We start from the raw sequence: 27,316 nt of genomic DNA, 5'->3' as shown, positions 1-27,316 counted from the left end.
TAAACCCTGCACATCCAACACTCAGCCAATTACCAACAGCCAGACAACACTCAGATTCAGTCAACCATCTTCAAGACCGAGACACAAAATTCACCATACTGCTCCAGCAACCATAACAACTAAGGTAGTCAGGAGGATGAAGAAATAATAGAATACTGTAGTTGGATACCAATCAAAGACTAGATAAGGCGGGGTGTTGTATGGTGAGGAATGGTGGTGTATGGTGAGGAATGGTGGTGTATGGTGAGGAATGGTGGTGTATGGTGAGGAATGGTGGTGTATGGTGAGGAATGGTGGTGTATGGTGAGGAATGGTGGTGTATGGTGAGGTCTGGTGCTGTATGGTGAGGTATGGTGGTGTATGGTAAGGTCTGGTACTGTGTGGGTTAGGTCTGGTGCTGTACTGTGGAGTATGGTGCTGTATGGTGAGGTATGGAGTTGAATAATGAGGTCTGGTGCTGTATAGTGAGGTATAGGGCAGTATAGTGAAGTCTGGTGTTGTATGGTGAGCTCTTGTAGTGTATGGTGAGGTCAGGTACTGTATGGTGAGGTCAGGTACTGTATGGTGAGGTCTGGTGCTGTATGGTGAAATCTGGTGTTGTATGGTGAGGTCTGGTGCTGTATGGTGAAATACGGTGTTGAATGGTGAGGTCTGGTGCTGTATGGTGAGGTCTGGGGCTGAATAATGAGGTCTGGTGCTGTATGGTGAGGTCTGATGCTGAATGGTGAGGTCTGGTGCTGTATGGTGAGGTCTGGTGCTGTATGGTGAGTTCTGGGTCTGTATGGTGAGTTCTGGTGTTGTTTTCTGAGGTCTTGTGTTGTATGATGAGGTCTGGTATTGTATGGTGAGATCTGCGGCTTTATGGTGAGATATGGAGCTATATGGTAAGGTCTGGTGCTGTATAGTGAGTTCTGGTGGTGTATTGTGAGATCTGGTGTCGTGTGGTGAAGTCTGGTGCTGTATGGTGAGATCTGGTGTTGTATGGTGAGGTCTGGTGCTGTATGGAGAGGTCTGAGGGGGGGTATGGTAAGGTCTGGTGGTGTATGGTGACGTCTGGTGGTGTATGGTGACGTTTGATGGTGTAAGGTGACGTCTGGTGATGTCTGGTGGTGGTGTATGGTGAGCTCTGGTGGTGTATGGTGACGTCTGGTGGTGTATGGTGAGCTCTGGTGGTGTTTGATGACGTCTGGTGGTGTATGGTTAGGTCTGGTGGTGTATGGTGACGTCTGGTGGTGTATGATGACGTCTGGTGGTGTATGGTGAGGTCTGGGGCTCTATACCTACTTGACAACTGCTTGATGGGGTTCTGTGAGTTCTTCTACTCCCCAAGCCCTGTCTGAGGCCAGACTTGACTTGTGAGAGTTTGGTCCACCAGGCTGTTGCTTGGAGCGGCCCGCAGGCCCACATACCCACCACAGCCCGTTTGGTCCGGCACGTTTTTTAGAAAACAGTCTAGTTTTCTCTTGAATATGTCCATGGTTATTCCAGCAATATTTCTGATAGTCGCTGGGAGGACGTTGAACAACCGCGGACCTCTGATGTTTATACAGTGTTCTCTGATTGTGCCTATGACACCTTTGCTCTTCCCTGGTTCTATTCTGCATTTTCTTCCATATCGTTCACTCCAGTACGTTGTTATTTTACTGTGCAGATTTGGAACCTGTCCCCTCCAGTATATTCCATGTGTATACGGAATATACACATGGAATATGAATTGACTAGATATATTTGGTATCTCTCTCGTCTCCTTTCTAGTGAGTACATTTGGAGAGCTTTGAGACGATCCCAATAATTTAGGTGCTTTATCGCGTCTATGCGTGCCGTATATGTTCTCTGTACTCCCTCTATTTCAGCAATCTCTCCTGCTCTGAAGGGGGAAGTGAGTACTGAGCAGTACTCATGACGGGACAACACAAGTGACTTGACGAGTACAACCATTGTGATGGGATCCCAAGATTTGAAAGTTCTCGGAATTCATCCTATCATTTTTCTGGCTGCTGCAATACTTGCTTGGTTATGCTTTTTAAACGTTAGGTCGTCGGACATCATTATTCCCAAATCCTTGACATGCTGTTTTCCTACAATGGGCCAGATTCGATTGTGTTTTGTACCCTGTATTATGTTTCAGATCCTCATTTTTGCCGTACCAGAGTACCTAGAATTTATCACTGTTAAACATTATGTTATTTTCTGCTGCCCAATCGAAAACTTTGTTGATATCTGCTTGTAATTTTTAAATGTCTTCCGCAAACGTAATTGCCATTCTGATTTTTGTGTCATCTGCAAAGGATGACACGAAGCTGTGACACGAAGCTGTATGGTGTGGCCTGGTGGTGTATGGTGACGTCTGGTGGTGTATGGTGACGTCTGGTGGTGTATGGTGACGTCTGGTGGTGTATGGTGACGTCTGGTGGTGTATGGGGATGTCGGGTGGTGCATGGTGACGTCTGGTGTTGTATGGTGAGGTCTGGGGCTGTATGGAGACATCTGGTGGTGTATGATGTGGTCTGGTGTTGTAAGGTGAGGTCTATTGCTGAATGGTTAGGTCTGGTGCTGTATGGTTAAGGTCTAGTGTTGTATCGTGAAGTCTGGTGTTATATGGTGAAGTCTGGTGTTATATGGTGAAGTCTGGTGCTTTATGTTGAAATCTGGTATTGTACGGGGAAGTCTGGTGCTGTATGGTGAGGTCTGGTGCTGTATGGTGAGGTCTGGTGCTGTATGGTGAGATCTGGCGCGTTATGGTGAGGTCTGGTGTTATATAATGAGGTCTGGGACTGTATCGTCACCACTTGGTCCGGGAGACATCTCCCGTCACGCAGAGTGCAGTCGCACCTCCACAGATCTCCAGTATCAGCTCTTGATACTGGTAATGGCTCAAAAGGGCCACCACTTACGGGCTATTCATGCCCGTGCCACCTTTTGGGTGGCTTAATCTTCATCAATCATTCTGTATCGTGAGGTCTGATGTTGTATGGTGAAGTCTAGTGCTGTATGGTGAGGTCTGGGGCTGCATGGTGAGGTCTGGTACTGTATGGTGAGGTCTGTTGTTGTATGGGGAGGTGTTGGGCTGTATGGTGAGGTCTGATGCTGTATGGTGAGATCTGGAGCTTTATGATGAGGTCTGCGCTGTATGGTGAGGTCTGGTGTTGTATAGTGAAGTTTGTTGTATGGTGAGGTCTGGTGTTGACTGGTGTAGTCTTGTGCTGTACGGTGAGGTCTGGTGCTGTATGGTGAGGTCTGGGGCTGTATGATGAGGTGTGATGGTGTATGGTGAGGTCTGGTGAAGTATGGTGAGGTCTGTTCTTGTAAGGTGAGGTCTGTTCTTGTAAGGTGAGGTCTGGTGCTTTATGGTGAGGTTTGGGGCTGTATGGTGATGTTTGGTTCTGTATAGTGAGGTCTAGTGCTGGGTGTAGTAAGGTCTGGGTCTGTATGGTGAGTTCTGTTGTTGTATGATGAGGTCTAGTGCTGTATGGTGAGCTTTGGGGCCGCATAGTGAGGTCTAATGCTGTATGGTGAGGTCTGGGGCTGTATAGTGACGTCTGGTGTTGTATGGTGAGGTCTGATGCTGTATGGTGAGGTCTGAGGCCGCATGGTGATGTGTGGTGGTGTATTATGAGGTTTGGTGGTGTATGGTAACGTCTGGTGGTGTATGGTGAGGTCTGGTGTTTTATTGTGAGGTCTGGTGTTGTATAGTGAAGTTTGTTATATGGTGAGGTCTGGTGTTGACTGGTGTAGTCTTGTGCTGTATGGTGAGGTCTGGTGGTGTATGGTGAGGTCTGAGGCTGTATGGTGAGGTCTGAGGCTGTATAGTGAGGTCTGGGGCTATATGGTGAGGTCTGAGGCTGCATGGTGATGTGTGGTGGTGTATTATGAGGTCTGGTGGTGTATGGTAACGTCTGGTGGTGTATGGTGAGGTCTGAGGCTGTATGGTGAAGTTTGGGGCTATATGGTGAGGTCTAAGGCTGCATGGTGGTGTATTATGAGGTCTGGTGGTGTATGGTGAGGTCTGAGGCTGTATGGTAAGGTCTGGTAGAGTAGGCTGAGGTTTGGTGGTGTATGGTGATGTTTGGCGTTGAATGTTGAGGTCTGAAGCTTTATGGTGAGATCTGGTTGTGTATGATGAGGTCTAGTGGTGTATGGTAACGTATGGTGGTGTATGGTGACGTCTGGGCCTGTATGGTGAGGTATTGGGCTGTATGGTGACGTCCGGTGGTGTTTGATGAGGTCTGTTTGTGTATGGTGGGGTCTGATATTGTATGGTGAGGTCTAGTGCAGTATAGTGAGGTCTGAGGCTGTATGATGAGGTTTGGTGGTGAATGAGGAGGTCTGGTTTTGTTTGGTGCTGTATGGTGAAGTCTGGTGCTGTATGGTGAGGTCTGGTGCTGTATGGTGAGGTCTGATGCTGTATGGTGAGGTCTGTTGTTGTATGGTGAGATCTGGTGCTGTATGGTGAGGTCTGGTTATGTTTGTTGAGGTTTGGTAGTGTATGTCCGAAAACTCGACACCATAGAATAATATTACATGCAAAATGCAGATAATATTGCTGCTGTTGTATACACAAGTTAACCCATAGAAAATGTAGCTTTTAGTGGAATTTTTCTTCAATAGAAAACGGGATATCATTGCCACATAGTACTATAAATTCTCCAGCTATTGTGTTGGGAATTATTCTTAAATACAGTAGTCTTTGGACTTATTACATCATAAAAACATATCATTTGAATTAACTTAATTATTAGTATCAAAATAGAGTAAATGTGGCCCTTCTACCACATATTGACATCTGGACAAAGAGAGCCAGGTGCGTCAGTGGTGAGGGAGGTCAGCCATTGTTAAGACCATAGTGGCTGGAGCAAATTCAGCTCCTATAATTCTCTTGGACGAAGTGTTATGGAGATCAAATTAGTGATTGTTCCATCATCAACACGCAGTCAACATCTAAACAAGGGAAGTATCTTACCGAAACCCGTTTATCTAATAATTTTTGGCCAGTTAATGTTAAGTAGATATAGGGCGAACCGGTTAGGACGTGAACAAGCCACTAAATACAGGTAATTAGGCCTTGGTCCTTATCTAATCTATATAAATAAAAATGGAAATGTTCGTTTGTTCAAAATCGCTAATCTCTGAAATTTCTTCACGGATTACTTTGAAATTTTCACACAATGTTCCATTCACATCCGAGCGGGGTTTTTTTTATACTTCCTATATCGATATCATGTCTGTGATGGGAAAAAAAACATGTTTTTTTTTTTTAAACTGTGTTTTAATGTGTTTTTCATGTGAGGGAAATCTTTGAAACCTCTTTACCGATTGCTTTGAAATTTTGCACAACATTGCATTGGAATAGGCAAGTGGTTTTATATACACACTATACTCATGTCTCACCTGTGACAGGAAAAAACATGCTTTTTAAAAAAAACAGCGCCATTTGTAGGACGTAGGAGCAACACACGCTCTAATCTACGAATGTTCTTCACTGATTGCTTTGAAATTTTGACACAACATTCCATACAAATACGTTCGTGTTTTTATATACCTACTATTTAGATGCCACACCTGTGACAGGTAAAAACATACTTTTTTTTTAAACAGCGCCATCTGTTGCACGTAAGATCAACACATGCAGTACAAGATATGTTACGATTCCATTTCAATGTTTCTGATTGCATTGATAAATAGAATTTAGATTGATTCTGGCAGCATTTCGATCCCAAAATGGCATATCCTTAGCTCTTGCATCGCCCGAAATTGCTGCAATATTGCTACCAGGTCGAAGAACTGCCACTTCGACTTTGAAATCGCATTTGAACATGCAATTCAGTGAAACTCCCACGTGCAACATTTCCAAAAGATCCGGCATGGGAAAAGTATTGCAGAAATGCAAACTTATTATTTGGGATGAATACACAATGCCCCACAAAAAATCGCTCGAGCCTCTTGATCAATCATTGCAAGATTTGCGTGGAAACATCACACCATTGGGAATGCATTATTATTGCTTGCAGGAGATTTAAGGCAAACATTACCTGTAATTCCTCGATTGACACCAGCGGACGAAATAAATGCTTGCATGAAATACTCTACTTTGTGGCGCCACGTAAAGATATATAAATTAACTACAAATATACGTATAGTTATGTAGCTACTGCAAAACGATCCATCAGCTGAGATATTCTCACATCAATTTCTGGAAATTGGGAACGTAAACGTGCCGGTTGATCTGACCTCAGGACGAATTTCATTGCCTTAGCTTTCGCAATTTAGTGACATCATAAAAGAATTGGTTGAAAAAGTATTTCCCAATATTCAAACCAATTATGAGAATCACGATTGGCTAAGTGAACGAGCTATTCTTGTGGCCAAGAACAAAACGTCTACGACCTTAACAATATTATTCAGTCTAACATTCAGAGCGAGGCAATTACATAAAAGTCCGTCGACACTGTTATTAAAGCAGATGAAGAGGTAAATTATCCATCATAATTTTTCAATTCACTCCATCTGCCAGGGATACCATCACACGTACAACAATTGAAAATCGGCGTGCCAATTATCATGTAGCGAAATATCAACCAGCCAAAACTTTGCAACGCCACGCGCCGTGCAGTAAACAAATTAACCAGCGACGTCGTAGAAGCAACAATCTTGACAGGACCTTTCAAACAGGAAAGTGTATCATTCCCTGCATTCCTATGATTCCAACAGATATGCCATTTCAATTTAAGAGATTTTAATTTCCAATTCGATTGGCGTTTGCAATCACCATCAATAAAGCTCAGGGCCAATTTTTAGAATTGTGCAGTTTATATCTAGACACAGATTGCTTCTCACATGGACAATTATATGTTGTGTGTTCTAGAGCCGGCAAACCAGACAATCTCTATATCTCCTCAGACAATGGAACAACAAAAATTATTGTATACCCACAAGCATTGTGAAATTAAACATATTAGAAACGTGCACTTTCTCTTTTCTGTCTTTACCATTTAACCAGACTGAGCCACTGCAACGCGTGGCGGGTACAGCTAGTCTATATAAATAAAAATGGAAATGTTCGTTTGTTCAAAATCGCTAATCTCCGAAAGTTCTTCACCGATTGCTTTGAAATTTTCACACAACATTCCATTCGCATCCGAGCAGGTTTTTATATACGTACTATATAGATGTCACGTCTGTAACGGAAAAAAACATACTTTTTAGAAAAAACTGTGTTTTTCATGTCAGGGAAATCTTTGAAACCTCTTTACCGATTGCTTTGAAATTTTGACACAACGTTGCATTCGAATAGACGAGTGTTTTTATATACCTACTAGATACATGTCTCACCTGTGACAGGAAAAAAACATGCTTTTTTTTAAATCAGCACCATCTGTAGGACGTATGAGAAACATATGCTGTAAACTCTGAAAGTTCTCCTCTGATTGCTTTGAAATTTTGTCACAACGTTCCATTCAATTACGTGCATGTTTTTATATACCTACTATCTTGATGTCACACCTGTGACAGGTAAAAACATGCTTTATTTGGAAAAACAGCGCCATCTGTTGCATGTAAGAGCAACACACGCTATTTAAAATACGTTACAATTTCATTTCAATGTTTCTGATTGCATTGATAAATTGATTTTTCATAGATTTTTATTTATTTTTATTTTTATTTAATTATTTTGTGTGACATTGCCTTGGAACTGAGTTGCGTTGTTTACCATAGTGTTCATTTCGTGAGTATAGTTTATTTGTTTCTTTTTTCATTGTTTTTCATTTCGTTTTTTTAACAGTTCCTTTTTTTCAGTGCAATTGGTGGTGAAATTGAGCTGTGTCTATTGATCTACGTTTGATTTGAAATATTTCGTTAGTATTTTTTGGTTTTCTTTTGAAAAAAAAAATGGAAAATACGTTTTTTCACAGCTGCAAATGTGCAACAAACAGCTATGACTCCACGGGCTACAACGGTTACGGCTTTCTTCATGTTATGTCAGAATGACGTGTTTGCAAAAAGCTGCTGTATTCAGAAGTGCCTACGTATTACACGTGGAATGCCAGTAGAAAATCATTTGAACGACGCAAACGAGGAGAGCGAGTCGACGGACAACCTGGCATATTCAAATAAACTACGATAGGGTCGACTGTTGGCAGCCGTGGAGTGAGGACGTTTCTCGACCCTCCGTGGCTGTTGGAGTTGTTTGCTGTTTTGGTCGCCAGGTGGTGTGGGCGTCATTGCCCTACCAGTTTTGTTGCCTGCCTGGCTGCGTTGACGTGGCAGTTCTGACATGGGGGGCCATCTTCCTCCTGTTCAGCGTGTGAACTCCGTGGGCCTGGAGTTTACTTGTAAGGCTGGTTATCCGACCATCGAGATGGTGATGTGTGACATGCTTCGTGTTCCGGTGGAAGCTGTTTACGGTGTGGAGCTAGTTTCGGCCCATCGGGTTGTTATTAAGTTCGTGGGGGAGGACGAGTACCGGGACTTCCTCCGTCGGTACGAGGGGCGTACGTTGCCGTTGCCAGACGATGCCGGCTCTGTGGCGATTTCGGACCGCAGTGGTGCCCTGACTTATGTCAGTATCCATGGTGCGCCCCTGGAATTCCCTGATGACCTCCTCCGGCGTTACTTCGGGGGTTTTGGTACTATTGTCAGCGTGCGGGTGAACACGCTCTCCTCGGGGCGGTATGCTGGGAGGCGTACAAACATTCGCACGTTGGGGATGCGCCTGCGGTCGGATATACCTTCTTCTGTCCGGCTTATGGGGTACTACGTCCGGGTGTATTATGCCCGGCAGCCTCGTACCTGTTTCCGGTGTGGCCTGTTGGGGCATCAGGCTGCCGGATGCTCTGAGGCCCCTGCTGCTCCTGTCAACTTGTTCCGCGACGAGGATTTCCCGCCGCTCCCTCTGGAGGCAGTCTCCGGTGATGTTGATGAGGTGGTGCGCGTCCCGTCTGCTGCTGCAGCTTCCCCGGCCGCGCCTGCCGTTCCTCCGGTTGTTGTCGTCCCTCCTCCGGTTCTTGAGGTACCGTCGGTTGGTCTGCCTGATCCTGTTGCTGTTCCAACTGCTCCCGTGGGCCTTCCTGGAGCTCCCTGTGTGACGTCGCTGTCTTCTCCCTCGTCTTCTGATGCTGCGCCTGGCCCTGTGTCCGTGACTCGGGTTCCGGATGTGCTTGGTGCTGGGGTGACTGCGGAGTCTCCTGCTGTGTGTGGCCCGGTTCCCCCTGTGGTAGAGGCTGCTGTCGTCCTGGCGTCGGTTCCTTCGGCTCGTGGTACCCGTGTTTCTGGGTCACTTACCGGCTCGGACGATATCCGGCCGGTGCCCAAACGTTCCCGGCGTTCGTCTTCTTCCTGGGCCGACGTTGGTGACTTCAGTGACTGTAGGGCTTCGGATGTTGACAGTGTGGATACGGATGCGTCGATGTCTCCGCGGTTCGTGGTGGCGGAGGTCCATGTGCCTGCCGGTGCTGGTGCCTGTGTCTCGGACGTGCCTTCGGTTCTTTCTCCGCCGGGGGACTCTCCGCAGTGGGGGGTGGTGGCTTCCGCTGCCAGGGATGGTGTGGACTCTGGTGCTGGGCGTGGCCTGGTGGTGACGTTACGGAAGGATGCACGCCTGCTGTCGTCTGGTGGTGTGCCCGGGGCCGCGGGTACCCCTGTGGTGCGGGTGCGCGTTGGGGCCCTGGGGGACGTGTTGCCGGCGTCTGTGATGCCACCGGGTCACTGGTCGAAGATTGCCGAGTTACTGCTGTCTGACGGACCGGAGTGCTTTCGTGGAGGGCAAGTTCCCTTCCTGTGGGGGCGAGTGGCGACTTCTCGCCTCATGAGTTCTACCTTCTGGGTCCCCAGTTTGCAGGTGTTTGTTGCCCCGGTTCCGGATGTTATGGCGTCCCCGGTGGATGGACGAGACCCTTGGCAATGGGGGCTCTGGGAGGCGTTCAATGTAAGATTCCCGCGGGCCAAGTTCCCGGGCAAGTATGTGCTCTGATTTCTTGTGTATTTACTCTATGACATGCTGTGTGCCCTTCTGGCTGTTTGTTTGCCCTGTTCTGTTATGTGCTTCTGCCTCTCCCTTTGTGCGTAGCTTTGCCGTGTGGCATATTAGTTTCTACCCGCCAAACACACACCGAAACTACGACGTTGGTACAACGTTCGAACAAGTTTTAGCACTTCCTAACTAGTTATAACAACTAATATAGCAAGTTGTAACAAGGTTCTAATACGTCATAAACACGTTAAGCCAAGATGTAACAACTTTATTACAAGTTGTAACAAGCGGAAAATAGACACAGTTTCGGTTTGTGTTTCCAGGGTAGTGCTTGGCGTCACTCGTTTCGCGTTTTGGCTTAGCATTTCGCCTTTCCTGGCTTTGCGATTCACCCTTCACGGGTACGCCGGGGCGCATCGGATCCCACGATCGTCGTCGCCCCTAACTCAACAACAACAACAACTACGATAGGCAGACTACACCGTGCATCCCAATCAAGATAAATACTTCTTTCTTCGCATGCTGTTGGTAAATGTGCCTGGATCAACGTCTTCCAGCAATTGAGATTTGTCAACGGCGTTACACATGCCACTTTCTGTAGTGCATGTCAACCTCTGAATTAATTGAAGAACGACCGACACTGGGATGTATGCATTAATGACGCGTCCAACACGTCACATCCAAATAAAAATCATGCATTGTTTGCAATCATATTGACCACTGGCTCTCCTTCACCTCCAACAGAGTTATGGAAGAAATATAAATTGCACATGGCTGAAGATATTGTACGTCGAATACGCAAGGAAAATTCAAATATGAACATGGATTTCACAGCAGAAATCTATAACAAAGCGTTGATAATGCTTGAAGATTTGCGCTTAGAAATCACGAACGAAGTTCTCAATCAATTGAAAATGCCATCACCAAATCGATCTGCTGCTGCTTCGTTCGATGTAGAATTGCGTCGTGAACAAAGTTACAACACAGGTGATCTGTTGTCATGTGTGCAATCAAATATTCCTAATCAAATGCTTAAGCGAAAAGGCATTTACAATTAAATATTTCCAACTGTCAATAACGGGCTTGAGAAATTTTCTTAGATGCGCCAGGAAGAACTGGAGCATCTAACCTTTCTAATGGTTAGCTAACCTTTCTAATTAGATTGATTCTGGCAGCATTTCGATCCCAAAATGGCATAGCCTTAGCTCTTGCATCGTCCTGATTAACTGTGACATTGCTACCAGGTGGAAGAACTGCTACCTCGGCTTTGAAATTGCCACTGAACATGCAATTCATTGAAACTCCCACGTGCAACATTTCCAAAGCATCCGGCACACGAACTTAACAATATTATTCAGTCTAACATGCAAAGCGAGGCAGACACATAAAAGTCCGTGGACATTGTTGAGAAAGCAGACGAAACGGTTAGTTATCCAACAGAATTTTTGAATTCACTCGATCTGCCAGGGATACCATCACACATGTGGCAATTGAAAATCGGCGTGCCAATTATCATGTTGCGTAATATCAACCAGCCAAAACTTTGCAATGCCATGCGCCTTGCAGTAAACAAATTAATCAGCGACGTCATAGAAGCAACAATCTTGACAGGACTTTACAAAGGTGAAGATGTCCACATTCCCTGCATTCCTATGATTCCAACAGATATGCCATTTCAATTTAAGAGATTGTAATTTCCAATTCGATTGACGTTTGCAATCACCATCAACAAAGCTCAGGGCCAATCTTCAGACTTGTGCAGTTTATATCTAGACACGGATTGCTTCTCACATGGACAATTATATTTTGCGTGTTCTAGAGTCGGCAAACCAGATAGTCTCTATATCTCCTCAGACAATGGAACAACAAAAAATATTGTATACCCACAAGCATTGGAAAATTAAACATATTATAAACGTGTGCTTTCCCTTTTCTTTCTTTCCCCCTTTACCCAGATTGAGCCACAGCAACGCGTGGCGGGTACTACTAGTAATATATAAATGTTTCATCTAATATAGCTGTCATATATTAGGATTCCGGTTTTACAGCTAGTGCCCTTTGACAGGAACAAGAAGAGGAAGCAAGAATTAATCTTGGTACATCAGTTACTTGGGGTGATGGAAGCTAGCCTCTCACGAGGATAATTTGGTGTCTACATCCTAGTTATACCTGGTGGACTAAGCCTACCATACAATAAGATAAGGCACCTCCTCAATTTATTTACTAATATATGTAGTTTAATACAGTAGTTTGTTTGGCTACATATATATAAATTTAATATAAACCCCCTAATGTGTAATGATCGATTCGTGAGAAAAATTGCAGAAATACAGTCCGCTAAACATCATACAAATTGCTATCGAAATATATAAATTAATGTATATATAAATTCTATATAAATTCATATAAATTTAATAAATATAAATCTCACAGGTCGGTTCCCATATTATATGGTCCTTTGAACCAAGATAGTACAGAACCGGTTCGAATCTGCCTACATTATATGGTCATCTTCGAGCCGGATGACAGGCTATTTTGTCATCTTTGTATGGGATGAACCAGAGGTAACCAGTGGATTCATTAAATACACTCGTACTAGTGCAATGTATACAATAACAATACATCGCCAGTCAGTGACCGGCAGCGTAGTCTTGAGCGAGCTCACGAGCCCCTCAGTCCAGCCTCATCAGCGGTTTCATGGTCAACCACCAATTGGTGGGGTGTTATTCCCTGAAGTGACAGCGCTTATTTTAAAGCCAGCCAAATTAGTGGCTGTGCTATCGCAAGATTATTCACGAATTTTGTGGTGTTAATTTCGCGAGGTTACTAATAATATTTAATACTTCTTGATAATACTACAAGTTTCATAGAGGCAATTAAGAGGCTATCATCAATAATTGTGTATATTATTTCTCTTAAATAGAGAATTATTTAATATATATTGCACTAGTGTTCACAATACAATATTTACTAATTGCCAACCCACAACAGGGTAGGATATTACCATTGACTTGTTGAACTATTTATTGTTCATACTAGTCCCATTATTACCATAGTCTAGTTGTACTACATTGAACAACCTAGCACCATTAATGAATGGTACAGGCCCTATTTTGGGTGTAATTTTTATCAACTCGAGTTGAGTTGTATATATAATAATTTACTTATGATCATTACACCTTTGAGTGATTAATTAGTGTCTATACCATCCTAGGGTAATAATTGAGGAGCTAACCTAAAGGTACTTCCAGTGACACTGGTTTATCACTCAAATCATTAGAGTGTATGATTATATATATATATATATAATGTGTATTAATTTTAAGTGCTAACCTCTAGTAGAGGTAGGATTATAGCCTAATGAGTGCAGAATTTTACCCTAGGCTACCATCAGAGCTTGTTCAGCATTATGAGCAACCCAAGTACAAGCCCCACAAGGCTTCACCAACTAGCCAGTATGGATAATGCAGGGAGAATGAAATGAACCATACCCGTGGGTTGTTTGACCAAGGGTCCCAGAGAACCTATGTCACTAAAAGGTTGGCAGATGAACTACAATTAAGGCCTGTAGCCCAGACGACAATCAACATCTCAGAGTTTCTAACCGATACAGGACCTCAAGTCTATCAGGTGGTACAACCATCAGTACGTTTAGGCAGGTACGTCTGTCAAGTACAAGCCATTGTGGTGGACAAAATACCAGTAGACCTACAAGTACAAGGTCTGAGAGCAACAGCCAAATTCCTGAGAAATAGAGGAATAAAATTGGCAGATAATATTAAGTCTGATCACCTCACCGACTTCGGTATCCTTGTAGGTACAGACTACTACCATCGATTCATCGGTAGCCCTACTAAATATCAGGGCATAACCATGCTAAATTCTGCAAGAGGTAAATTACTCTCAGGCCCAGTATTAAGCCTGAGGAGACCTATGTCTGCAGATAAACAATACCAGTAGAAATCTAAATTTGTCAGCTGATTATATTTCTCCAGTAGCATTATACTAAGGAGATTACAGCTGACTATACCAACAGAGGTTGATGTTAATATCATCATTTAAAGCTGAAGATGAGTTCATGAGGCCTCAGCGGCAAATCAGTGAACAGTAGCCTAAACAGCTACAAGTCACTGCGACCAATGTCACTGAACCCACTGCAATCACAGAACCATACTTGACTTTAATGATGGGATATTCAATCCTCTGAATCAATTAACTAAATTAAACCACAATTAATCTGACAACTGATTTTGATACATTTATTATTTAATCAAGATGAATTTCATGGGCCTCAGTGTTTATATATCAGTGACCAGTTACCTGAACAAGCTTCAAGTTATATCTAATGTCACTGATCTCACTGCAGTCCCTGAATCATACTTGACTGTAGTACTTGATCACTTTCAGTACTCTGGGTTGATATGTAATAGGCTAGAATTTTAGCCTCACAAGAGTTAACAGGGAAATGAAATTGCATTAGACTTCTAACCGCTGCAACTTGAGTACGGGACATCCGTCCTGTACGAACAAACACACAAATGTGTGATTACTAACAATTAACATCAAATTAAGCTAATAATTCGAAGGAGGATTAACAGTGTTCGTCTGTTCTAAATAGGACTGCGACCTGTGAGCGGCCCCCGGGGAATTATGTCGGAAAACCCGACACCATTACTAATATAAAATGCAAGAAGCAGATAATATTGCTGCTGTGTTGTATACACAAGTTAACCCATAGAAAATATAGCTTGTAGTGGAATTTTCCATCAATAGAAAATGGGATATCATTGCCACATAGTACTATAAATTCACCAGCTATTCTGTTGGGAATTATTCTTAAATACAGTAGTCTTTGGACTTATAACATCATAAAAGCATCTCATTTGAATTAACTTAATTATTAGTATCATAATAGAGTAAATGTGACCCTTCTACCACATATTGACATCTGGACAAAGAGAGCCAGATGGGTCAGTGGTGAGGGAGGTCAGCCATTGTTAAGACCATAGTGGCTGGAGCAAATTCAGCTCCTATAATTCTCTTGGACGAAGTGTTATGGAGATCAAATTAGTGATTGTTCCATCATCAACACGCAGTCAACATCTAAACAAGGGAAGTATCTTACCGAAACCCGTTTATCTAATCATTTCTGGCCAGTTAATGTTAAGTAGATATTAGGGTGAACCAGTTAGGACGCGAACGAGCCACTAAATACAGGTAATTAGGCCTTGGTCCTTATCTAATAATATATAAATGTTTTCCCTGATATAGCTGTCATATATTAGGATTCCGGCTTGACAGCTAGTGCCCTTTGACAGGAACAAGAAGAGGAAGCAAGAATTCATCTTGGTACATCAGTTACTTGGGGTGTTGGAAGCTTGCCTCTCATGAGGATAATTTGGTGTCTACATCCTAGTTATACCTGGTGGACTAAGCCTACCATACAATAAAGTAAGGCACCTCCAATTTTATTAACTAATATATGTAGTTTAATACAGTAGTTTGATTGGCTGCATATATATAAATTTAATATAAACCCCCCTCTAATGTGTAAGGATCGATTTGTGAGAATAATTGCAGAAATACAGTCCGCTAAACATCATACAAATCGCTATCGAAATATATAAATAACGTAAATATATATTCTATATTTTATAAATTCATATAAATTAATAAATAAATATAAATCTCACAGGTCGGTTCCCACATAAACAGACCATATTGTGTTCAGTTCACCATATTGTGTTCAACTCACCATATTGTGTTCAGCTCACCATATTATGTTAAGCTCACCATATTGTGTTCAGTTCACCATATTGTGTTCAGCTCACCATTTTGTGTTAAGCAGACCATATTATGTTCAGTTCACCATATTGTGTTCAGCTCACCATATTGTGTTCAGCTCACCATATTGTGTTCAGCTCACCATATTGTGTTCAGCTCACCATATTATGTTAAGCTCACCATATTGTGTTCAGTTCACCATATTGTGTTCAGCTCACCATTTTGTGTTAAGCAGACCATATTATGTTCAGTTCACCATATTGTGTTCAGCTCACCATATTGTGTTCAGCTCACCATATTGTGTTCAGTTCACCATATTGTGTTCAGCTCACCATTTTGTGTTAAGCAGACCATATTATGTTCAGTTCACCATATTGTGTTCAGCTCACCATATTGTGTTCAGCTCACCATATTGTGTTCAGCTCACCATATTATGTTAAGCTCACCATTTTGTGTTCAGTTCACCATATTGTGTTGAGCTCAACATACCTTCATGCCGGCATTCCTTAAGGTGATGAAGTCATCAGTGATCTTCTGTAGGATGGTTGAGGTGAGGTTCTTGTTCACAAATTGGTCCAGAACAATGTTTCTGCAAGGTAAAGACCACTTATGATAACCTTAAATTAAAATTCTAAATTTTACCCCGAGGGACGAGTTTATTGGGCAGCGCCACTCATCCTGTGAGAAGACATACCGCCATAGCAGCATGTACAACACTCCCCAAAAGGTAGAAAACCCGCTGGGTTGTTCATCCTGTCACTTGTACCCAGACACAGCTGGGACTTGCTTAACTGTCTCAAGTGAACAGCTTCTCAAACAGGAAGATTAACATCTGTCAACCTTTAAAATCATACGTTATCTTGCGGGTGTAAAATGGAGAAATCTTTTAAGAACAGTAACAATATTTGACAAATAGTGTTTTCCTAACTCAAACAATGTGGGATTTATTATTCTACACATATTTCTAATGTCTTTCACGTGTTCCACATTCTCTCAGGTAGTGGCGGAGTACGTCACTCTCATCACAGATTCTGCAACTCCGCTGCTCAGCTTCTAAGATAACCTTCTTTACACAGAGACTGTAACTGTCTTTACCTATGTTCGTGGTCTGTGTACTGTGAGTGAATGGTGTTCGTGCTGTGTACTGTGAGTGAAAAGTGTCCATGGTCTGTGTACTGTGAGTGAAAAATTTTCATGGTCTGTGTACTGTGAGTGAGTAGTGTTCCTACTGTGTAGTGTGAGTAAATAATGTTCCTGATCGGTTACTGAGAGTGATTAGTGTTCGTGCTCTATGTATTATGAGTGAATAGTGTTCGTAATCGGTGTATTGTGAGTAAATAGTGTTCTTTTTCTATGTATTTTGAGTGAATAGTGTTCATAGTATTGTACTGTGGGTGAATAGCGTTAGTACTGTGTACTGTGAGTAAAAAATGTTCGTGTGGTATGTACTCTTGAGTGAATAGTGTACATTATCTGTGTATTGTGAGTGAATAGTGTTCGTGGTGTGTATTGTGAGTGAATAGTGCTCATAGCCTATGTACTCTGAGTGAATAGTGTTCATGATAAGTGTACTGTGAGTGAAAAGTTTTCATTGCCTGTTTCCTCTGAATGAATAGTGTTCAATGTCTGAATACTGTGAGTGAATAGTGTTCATTGTATGTGTTATGTGAGTAAATAGCATTCATGGTCTGTGTATTGTGAGAGAATAGCGTTCGTGGTGTGTACCGTGAGTGAATATTGTTCATACTCTGTGTACTCTGAGTGAAAAGTTTTCATAGAATGTGTACTGTGAGTGAATAGTGTTCACGGTCTTGTTACTGTTAGTGAATATTCATTGTATGTGTACTGTGAGAAAATAGTATTCATAGAATGTGTAGGGTGAGTGAATAGTGTTCATGGACGATATACTGTGAGATATAGTGCTCATGGTCAATATACTGTGAGTGAACAGTGTCCATTTTCTGTGTTCTGTGAGGGAATAGTGTTCGTGATCTGTATACTGTCAATGAATAGTGCTCGTGCTCTTAGTACTCTGAATGAATAGTGTTCATGGTCTGTGTACTGTGAGTGAAAAGTGTTCATGCTCAACATACTGTGAGTGAATAGTGTTCATGGTCTGTGTACTGTGAGTGAAAAGTGTTCATGCTCAACATACTGTGAGTGAATAGTGTTCATGGTCTGTGCATTGTGTGCATTGTGAGTGAATAGTGTTCGTAGTATGTGTACTATGAATAGTGTTCTTGGTCTATTTACTGTGAGTGAAAAGTGTTCGTTCTCTTTGTACTGTAAATAAATCGTGTTCATGGTCTGTATACTGTGAGTGAATAGTGTTCATTATCTGTATATTGTGAGTGAAAAGTGTTCATGGTCTGTGCACTGTAAGTGAACAGTGTTCATGTTTTAGATATTGTGAGTGAATGATGTTCATGGACTGCATAATGTGAGTAAATAATATTCATGTCAGTTTACTGTTAGCGAATAGTGTTCATAATCTATGTATTGTGAATGAATAGTGTTCTTGGTCAGTTAACTGTGAGTGAAAAGTGTTTATGCCCTGAGTACTGTGAGTAAATAGTGTTCGTAGTCTGTGTATTGTGAGTAAACAGTGTTCTTTGCATATGTACATTGAGTGAAGTTAATAGTGTTCATGGTCTGTGTATTGTGAGTGAACAGTGTTCATGCTTTGTGATATACTGTGAATGAAAAGTGTTTGTAGTCTGTGTACTGTGAGTAAGTAGTGTTCGTGGGGTGTATACTCTGAATGAATAGTGTTCAAGGTCTGTGTACTGTGAGTGAAGCAACCCGTCCTCTTAAAAATAACGTCACTTTTCGCTTGTATGCGCGCTATGGCCAAATTTGGACGTAATTTGAAATGAAATTGACTCACAAAAGTGACGTACTGTCCCGTTTTCTGTTTGAGTCGTCTGGCTTACTCGGCAAGCTTAGAAAAGGCAACTTACCATTAACGTTTTTCATACCGTTTTGAAACTTTATGAGAATTTCCTGCCCACCTAACCTATCAGGGGACCCTTAACTTAATGTTGTTGAAAAAAAAGTCACAAATTTATTTTCATTTTTTGTTCATTTTCAAATAACGTCCATATTCGGCCATACGGGCAAACAGCCAAATGTGACGTTCTTTTCAAGAGGACAGGTTGTTGAACGTGTTCATAGTCTGTGTACTGTGAGCGAATAGTTTTTATAGCTTGTGTACTGTGAATGAATAGTGTTCGGTGTCTGAATGCTGTGAGTGAATAGTGTTCATAGTATGTGTAATGTGAGTAAATAATATTCATGATCTGTGTTTTGTGAGTGAATAGTGATGGTGGTGTGTACTCTGAGTGAATAGTGTTCGTAGTCTGTGCACTCGGAGTGAATAGTGTTCATGGTATATGTTCTGTGAGTGAATAGTGTTCAGTTGCTGAATACTGTGAGTGAATAGTGTTCATGGTATAAGTACCGTAAGTGAATAATGTTCATGGCCTCTGTACTGTTAGTGAATAGTGTTAATGGTCTGTGTACTGTGAGTAAATAGTGTTCGTGCTCTGTATACTGTAAGTGAATAGTGTTCGTGCTCTGTGTACTGTGAGTGAAGAGTGTTCAAGGTCTATGTACTGTGAGTGAACTGTTCGTTGTCTGTGTACTGTGAATGAATCGTGTTCATGGTCTATGTACTGTGAGTGAATAATGTTTACAATATGTGTACTGTGAGTAAATAGTGTTCTTGATCTGCTTGCTGTGAGTGAAATTTGTTCGTTCTCTTTGTACTGTGAGTAAATTGCGTTCTAGGACTGTGTGTGGTGAGCGAATATTGTTCATCGTTTGTGTACTGGGAGTATATTCTGTGTCCTGTGTTCTATTTTGAGTGAATAGTGTTCATGGCCTCTGTACTGTGAGTGAATAGTTTTCGTTGTCTTTGTACTGTGAATGAATCGTGTTCATGGTATGTGTACTGTGAGTGAAAAGTGTTCATTATCTATCCATTGTGAGTGAATAGTGTTCATGATCTGTGTACTATGAGTGAACAGTGTTCGTGTTTTATGTATTGTGAGTGAATAAAGTTTATGGCATATAATGTTCATGTCTGTGTACTGTGAGTGAATAGTGTTCATAGTCTGGGTACTCTGAATGAATAGTGGTCATGGTATGTGTACGGTGAGAATATAGTTTTCATAGCCTGTGTACTGTGAATGAATAGTGTTCAGTGGCTGAATACTGTGAGTGAATAGTGTTCGTGTTTTATGTATTGTGAGTGAATAATGTTCATGGTCTGGGACTTGAGAGTAAATAATTTTCATGTCTGTGTACTGTTAGTGAATAGTGTTTTTATCTATGTACTGTGAATAAATAGTGTTCTTGGTCTGTTAAATGTGAGTGTTCATGCCCCGTGTACTGTGAGTAAATAGTAATCGTAGTCTGTGTATTGTGAGTAAATAGTGTTCTTTGCATATGTACTTTGAGTGAATATAGTGTTCGTTGTCTTTGTGCTGTAGGTGAATAGCGTACGCAGTCTGTGCTGTGAGTAAATAGTGTTCATGGGGGGGTGTACTCTGAGTGAATTTTGTTCATGGTCTGTGTACTGTGAGTGAATAGTGTTAATGGTCTGTGTACTGTGTGTGAATAGTGTTCGTGCTCTGTGATGTACTGTGAATAAATAGTGTTCGTAGTCTGTGTCTTGTGAGTAAATAGTGTTCGTGGGGTGTGTACTCTGAATGAATAGCGTTCGTGCTCCATGCACTGTGAGTGAATAGTGTTCATGGTGTGAGTACTGTGAGTAAATAATGATCGTGGTCTATGTGCGATGAGTGAATAGTGTTCGTATTCTGTTTAATGTGAGCAAATATTGTTCATAGTTTGTGTATTGTGAGAGAATAGTATTCATGATCTGAGTACTGTGAGGGAATAGTTTTCGTGCTCTGCGTACTGTGAGGGAATTGTGTTCGTAGTCTGTGTACTATGAATGAATAGTGTTCGTAGTCTATGTACTGTAAGTAAGTAGTGTTTGTGCTTTGCATATAGTTAGTGAATAGTGTCCAAGGTCTATGTACTGTGCGTGAATAATGTACATGGTGTGTACTGTGAGTGAATAGTGTTTATGGTTTGAGTACTGTAAGTGAGTAGTGTTCATATTATGTTTACTATGAGTGAAGAGTGTTCGTGTTCTGTGGACAGTGAGTGAATAGTATTCATGATGTGTTCCATGAGTGAATAGTGTTCATAGTCTTTGTAGTGTGAGGGAATAGTGTTCGTGCTTTGTAAACTGTGAGTGAAGAGTGTTCATGGTCTGTGTACTGTGAGTGAACAGTGTTCACGGTCAGTGTACTGTGATTGAATAGTGTACGTGGTCTGTGTACTGTGAGTGAATAGTGTCCATAGTCTGTGTTCTGTGAGTGAAGAATGTTCGTGGTCTGTTTACTGTGAGTGAAGAGTGTTCGCAGTCTGTGTACTGTGAGTGAATAGTGCTCGTGTTCTGTGTACTGTGTGTAAATAGTATTCGTGGTCTGTGTACGCTGAGTGAATAGTGTCCATGGTAAGTGTATTGTGAGTGAATAGTGTCAATAGTCTGTGTTCTCTGAGTGAATTGTCTTCAAGATGTGTGTGCTGTGAGTGAATAGTGTTCGTGCTCTGTGTACTGTGAGTGAATAGTGTTGCTGCTCTGTGAACTGTGAGTAAATAGTGTTCGTGATCTGTATTCTGTGAGGGAATAGTGTGTATGGTCTGTGAACTGTGAGTGAATAGTGTTCGTGCTGTGTGTTCTGTGAGTCAATAATGTTCGTAGTCTGTGTACTGTGAGTGAATAGTGTTTGTGCTCTGCGTATTGTTTGTGAATAGTGTCCATGGTCTGTGTACTGTGAGTGAATAGTGTTTGTTGTCTGTTTATTGTGAATAAATAGTGTTCATGGTCTTTGCACAGTGAGGGAATAGTGTTTATGGTCAGTTTACTGAGAGTTAATAGCATTCGTGCTCTGTGTACTGTGAGTGAATAGTGTCCATGGTCTGTGTTCTGATAATGAATAGTGTTCATTGTCTGTGTACTGTGAGAGAATAGTATTCATAATCTGTATACTGTGAGTGAATAGTGTTCATGATCGATATACTGTGAGTTAATCGTGTTCATGATCTATGTTCTGTGAGAGAATAGTGTCCATTATCTGTGTTTTGTGAGTAATTAGTGTTCATGATCTGTGTACTTTGAGTGGATAGTGTTTGTGCTCTGTCAGTGAATAGTGTTCATGGTCAGTGTACTGTGATTGAATAGTGTCTGTGGTCTGTGTATTGTGAGTGAAGAGTGTTCGTGCTCAATGTACTGTGAGTGAATAGTGATCATAATATGTGTACTATGAGTGAATAGTGATCATAATATGTGTACTGTGAGTGAATAGTGATCATAATATGTGTACTGTGAGTGAATAGTATTCTTGGTCTGTGTACTGTGAGTGAATAGTATTCTTGGTCTGTGTACTGTGAGTGAATAGTATTCTTGGTCTGTGTACTGTGAGTGAATAGTATTCTTGGTCTGTGTACTGTGAGTGAATAGTGTTTATGGTCTGTGTACAGTGAGTGAATAGTTTCCAAGGTATGTGTTCTGTGATTGAATAGTATTCATGCTCTGTATACTGTGAGTGAATAGTGTTCGTGGTCTGTGTATTGTGAGTGTAAAGTGTACATAGTCTGTGTATTATGAGTAAATAGCTTTTGTGGTCTCTGTACTGTGAGTGAATAGTGTTCTTCCTCTGTGTATTGTGAGGAATAGTATTCGTAGTCTGTTTATTGTGAGTAAATAGTGTTCATGGTCTGTGTACTGTGATTTAATAGTGTTCATGGTCTGTGTACTGTGAGAGAATAGTGTTCATGGTCGGTTTACTGTGTGTTAATAGTGTTCGTGCTCTGTTTACTATGAGTGAAGAGTGTTCGTAGTCTGTGTACTGTGAGTGAATAGTGTTCGTGGTGTATGTACTGTTTGTGAATAGTATATATATTCTATGTACTGTGAGTGAATAGTGTTCATGGTATGATGTCATGAATCTTACTAAGATTCTGCCATTACTCCTGATTCTCATATTACTTTATTGTCTTGTTCTCTAATTAATATTGCATCCAGTTGTATGATATAAGATTTTGTATGTTATATATATAACATAGCATGCTGTGTAGTGTGTGTGAGGCTTTTGGTGTTAGATTTCGCATGTAGTTTCTCCGTGTGGGCGGTTGACCATATTTGGATATGGCCAGTGTGGGAACATTGTTGTCAATCGAGTGTCTATAGTTTTACCTTTATTTATTCCCATATTTGGTTGCCGTATTATTGTATGGAATGTTGTACCAGTGTTTACTACTCTTTAGTTTGACAATGTTTTGAATACTAGTGATGCATTTTGTTATTAGAATTTCCACAATGTTTACGTGGACGGTTAGTTGATTTTTTGGTAGACGTTTAGTCGACGTTTGGCCTGCGGACCAAAGCCTGGGCAGTAGCGTGGCGGCTGTTGTCGAGAGGAGTTGTGTTTTAAGCTAAGTCATTGGTCACTGTTATTTTAGCCCCTTATAAATGTTAATTATCTGGTTAGATGATTTGAGTATTACTATTGATTAATCCATGTTCTGGTGATATTGCTCATGTCTCAATAATTAATTTCATTCTATGATATTGCATGCTGAAGAACATTTCTGGCTATTATTTATACATTTAATTGTTGTTATGTTTGTCCCCCTTAGCATAAATATATTGTTCTCCATTTTATGCAGTGATGTAATTATACCCCTAGACATCTGTTGGCATGGCCGATTTATTATCATTGCTTTACACTGTGGGGGGAAGAACCTTATTTAGTCTCAAGGGTGGTAACATATGAGTACTTTGATTAAATAGTATTCATGGTCGTAGTAATGAAAGTGAGTAGTGTTCAGTCTGCGTACTGTAAGTGAACAGTGCTCATAGTCAGTGAACTGTGATTAAATAGTGTTCGTGCTCGGTGTACTGTGAGTGAATAGTGTCCATGGTCTGTGTTCTGTGAGTGAATTGTTTTCATGATATGTGTACTGTGAGTGAATAGTGTTCGTGCTCTGTGTACTCTGAGTGAATAGTGTTCGTCCTCTGTGTATTGTGAGTGAATAGTGTTCGTGGTCTGTTTATCGTGAGTAAATAGTATTCATTGTCTGTTTACTGTGAATAGTGTTCATGGTCTGTGTACTGAAAGGGAATAGTATTCATAGTCGGTTTACTGTTAGTTAATAGTGTTCGTGCTCTGTGTACTGTGAGTGAATAGTGTTCGTGGTCTGTGTACTGTGTGTGAATAGTATTCATATTCTATGTACTGTGAGTGAATAGTGTTCATGGTCTGAGTACTGTAAGTGAGTAGTGTTCAGTCTGTGTACTCTGAGTGAATAATGTTCTAAGTCAGTGTACCGTGATGGAATAGTGTTCGTTGTCTGTGTACTGTGAGTGAATAGTGTTCATAGTGTGCTTACTGTGAGTGAGTAAAGTTCGTGCTCTTTGTACTGTGAGTAAATAGTGATTTCGCCAGTGATTTCTAGTAGACCCAGTCCCTGGGTCTACTGAAAACGCAGTTCGATCCCAATATCATCTCACCCAAACTACACTTGTTCCCCATAGTGGGAGGAGCCCACCTTCAGATTAGCAATAGAAAATCTTCAGATGAAAAAGGCTGCCTATGATGATCCAACAATCCTAAGTCACATCATAGAAAAGCAAATGAGCAGCATTGCAGTAGCAGTAGCCCCGCGCATCATGTTGTCCATATAATTAGTGGGTTAGCTCGCATCCAGAGTTCTGCAGTTGCTATCCTTTGCAGTTTATCTATATTTGCTTTGTGTCCTCATGTTCCTGTCTGCATCATCTGTTTGATGGGGGAGGTTGGGGGGGGGGACTCGTAGTTTACCAATAGCATTGCCTTTTCTTATTTGATAGGGACGGAGGGAGGGGGGAAGGTTGTAGTTTTCCTATACCACTATCTTGTTTGATGGAGGGGATGTAGTTTACCAATATCACAATCTTCTCTTGTTTGATAGGGGGGGAGTGGGGTGTAGTTTACTAATATTACGATCTTCTCTTGTTTGATGGGGGTATAGTTTACCAATACCACTATCTTTCCACCTGTTGCAAGAGATCCAGTGATGTATTGTCACTTTGTGTGTGTGTGTGTGTGTGTGTGTGTGTATTCACCTATTTGTGCTTGCAGGATCGAGCATTGACTCTTAGATCCCGCCTTTCCAGCTATCGGTTGTTTACAGCAACGACTCCTGTCCCATTTCCCTATCATATCTAGTTTTAAAAGTATGAATATTGTTCCACAACCTGTTCCCCAAGTGCATTCCATTTTTCCACTACTCTCACGCTAAAAGAAAACTTCCTAACATCTCTGTGACTCATCTGAGTTTCCAGTTTCCACCCATGTCCCCTCGTTCTGTTATTATTACGTGTGAACATTTCATCTATTTCCACTTTGTCAATTCCCCTGAGTATTTTATATGTCCCTATCATATCTCCTCTCTCCCTTCTTTTTTCTAGTGTCGTAAGGTTCAGTTCCTTCAGACGCTCTTCATATCCCATCCCTCGTAATTCTGGGACAAGCCTCGTCGCAAACCTCTGAACCTTCTCCAGTTTCTTTATGTGTTTCTTCAGGTGGGGGCTCCATGAATGCGCGGCATACTCTAAGACGGGTCTCACGTAGGCAGTGTAAAGCGCCCTAAAAGCCTCCTCATTTAGGTTTCTGAATGAAGTTCTAATTTTCGCCAGTGTAGAGTACGCTGCTGTCGTTATCCTATTTATATGTGCCTCAGGAGTTAGATTAGGTGTCACATCCACTCCTAGGTCTCTTTCTCGAATCGTTACAGGTAGGCTGTTCCCCTTCATTGTGTACTGCCCCTTTGGTCTCCTGTCACCTGATCCCATTTCCATAACTTTACATTTACTGGTGTTAAACTCCAGTACTCCAGTGTGTGTGTGAGTATTCACCTTTTTGTTTCTGCAGGATCGAGCGTTGACTCCTGGATCCCGCCTATTTATCCGTCGGTTATTTACAGCAATGACTCCGGTCCTATTTCCTTATCATATCTAGTTTTAAAATTATGAATAGAGTTTGCTTCCACAACCTGTTCCTTAGGTGCATTCCATTTTCCCACTACTCTCACGCTAAAAGAAAACTTCCTAACATCTCTGACTCATCTGAGTTTCCAGCTTTCACCCATGTCCCCTCATTCTGTTAGTATTCCATGTGAACATTTCGTCTATCCACTCAGTCAATTCCCTAAAGTATTTTCTATGTTCCTATCATATCCCCCCCTCTCCCTTCTTTTTTCTAGTGTCGTAAGATTCAGTTCCTCCATGCGCTCTTCATATTCCATCCCTCGTAACTCTGGGACAAGCCTCGTTGCAAACCTTTGAACCTTTCCAGTTTCCTTGTGTGTTTCTTCAGGTGGGGACTCCATGATGGTGTGGCATACTCTAAGACAGGTTTCACGTAGGCAGTGTAAAACACCCTAAATTTCCCCTTACTTAGGTCTCTGAATGATGATCTAACTTTTGCCATTGTATAGCACTTCTGTCGATATCCTATTTATATGTGCCTCGGGAATTATATTAGCTGTTACGTCTACTCCCAGGTCTTTTTCTCGAATCTGCACAGGTAAGCAGTTCCCCTTCATTTTGTGTTGTCCCTTTGGTCTCCTATCACCTAATCCCATTTCCGTAACTTTACATTTGCTCATGTTGAACTCCAGTAGCCCTTTCTCTGACCATCTCTGCCATGTGATGTTATCGTGGCCAGAATTCGCCTGGGATATAGACGTATCTGGCAGCTTTCTCAAAACCCAAATGTCGAGTACACAATGTGTCAACTTTGTGAAAGAGAAAACATGCACTCTCTTGAACATTATATTGTAGAATGTCCCATATTGTCTGACTTTCGCCGTCCTGGGCTGAGGTATGCTGAACTGTGTAATTACTATATGAGTACTGGAACACTTGATATATTGGACTTGTATCCAAGATTGACCATGTAATGTATCATTTATACAATGTATGTATGTGATGTAACTATATAACCTGAGCTTGTAAAAGCACCTTAATCACCTTCAGTGATTAAGTGCTTAATTGCACACTAGTTTGTCAGCTATCTCACCCTGTCAGAGTAAAAGAAACAAATGTCTGTGAATGCATGTGTGTGTATATATGCATGTATATGTATGTATATATGTGTGTGTATGTATATGTATGTGTATAAAGTACATATAGAAGCTGATCAGAATTGCATTTCACCTTTGTAAGTGCACATTAATGACACTTCGAACACTTTATGTAGGGCATACGTAAATCTGTGTATCTATGTATTTACGTATGTAGGTTAGCTTAGCATTTTAAAAGTACCGAATCACCGTCTGTGGTTGATTGTTCAATAAATCCCTGAACTATATGTTTAACTGATCTCTAACCCTGTCCATGGAGGACAAAAGGAAATGTATATATGTTGGTTAGCATTGTAAATGTGTGACCACGTCTGTGGTAGAAAATAATAAAAAAAAACAAAAAAACAAAAAAAAATCTGC

The 27,316-nt window shown here is 41.5% G+C and overlaps 1 protein-coding gene across 1 annotated transcript in view; it reads right to left on the bottom strand.

The window, feature by feature from the left end:
* The window catches only part of LOC123749663 (uncharacterized), a 185,864-nt gene that overhangs the window by 123,855 nt on the left and 34,693 nt on the right, over positions 1–27,316 (bottom strand). Inside the window, exon 5 of the mRNA XM_069323920.1 lies at positions 16,241–16,340. Coding sequence (XP_069180021.1) covers positions 16,241–16,340 — 100 coding nt within the window. The remainder of the gene's footprint in view (positions 1–16,240; positions 16,341–27,316) is intronic.

The sequence above is a fragment of the Procambarus clarkii genome, chromosome 2 (genome assembly GCF_040958095.1).
Source record: "Procambarus clarkii isolate CNS0578487 chromosome 2, FALCON_Pclarkii_2.0, whole genome shotgun sequence".
NCBI lineage: Eukaryota > Metazoa > Arthropoda > Malacostraca > Decapoda > Cambaridae > Procambarus > Procambarus clarkii.
The sequence above is the reverse complement of the archived record's forward strand: the minus strand, read 5'-3'. Positions and strand labels throughout refer to the sequence as shown.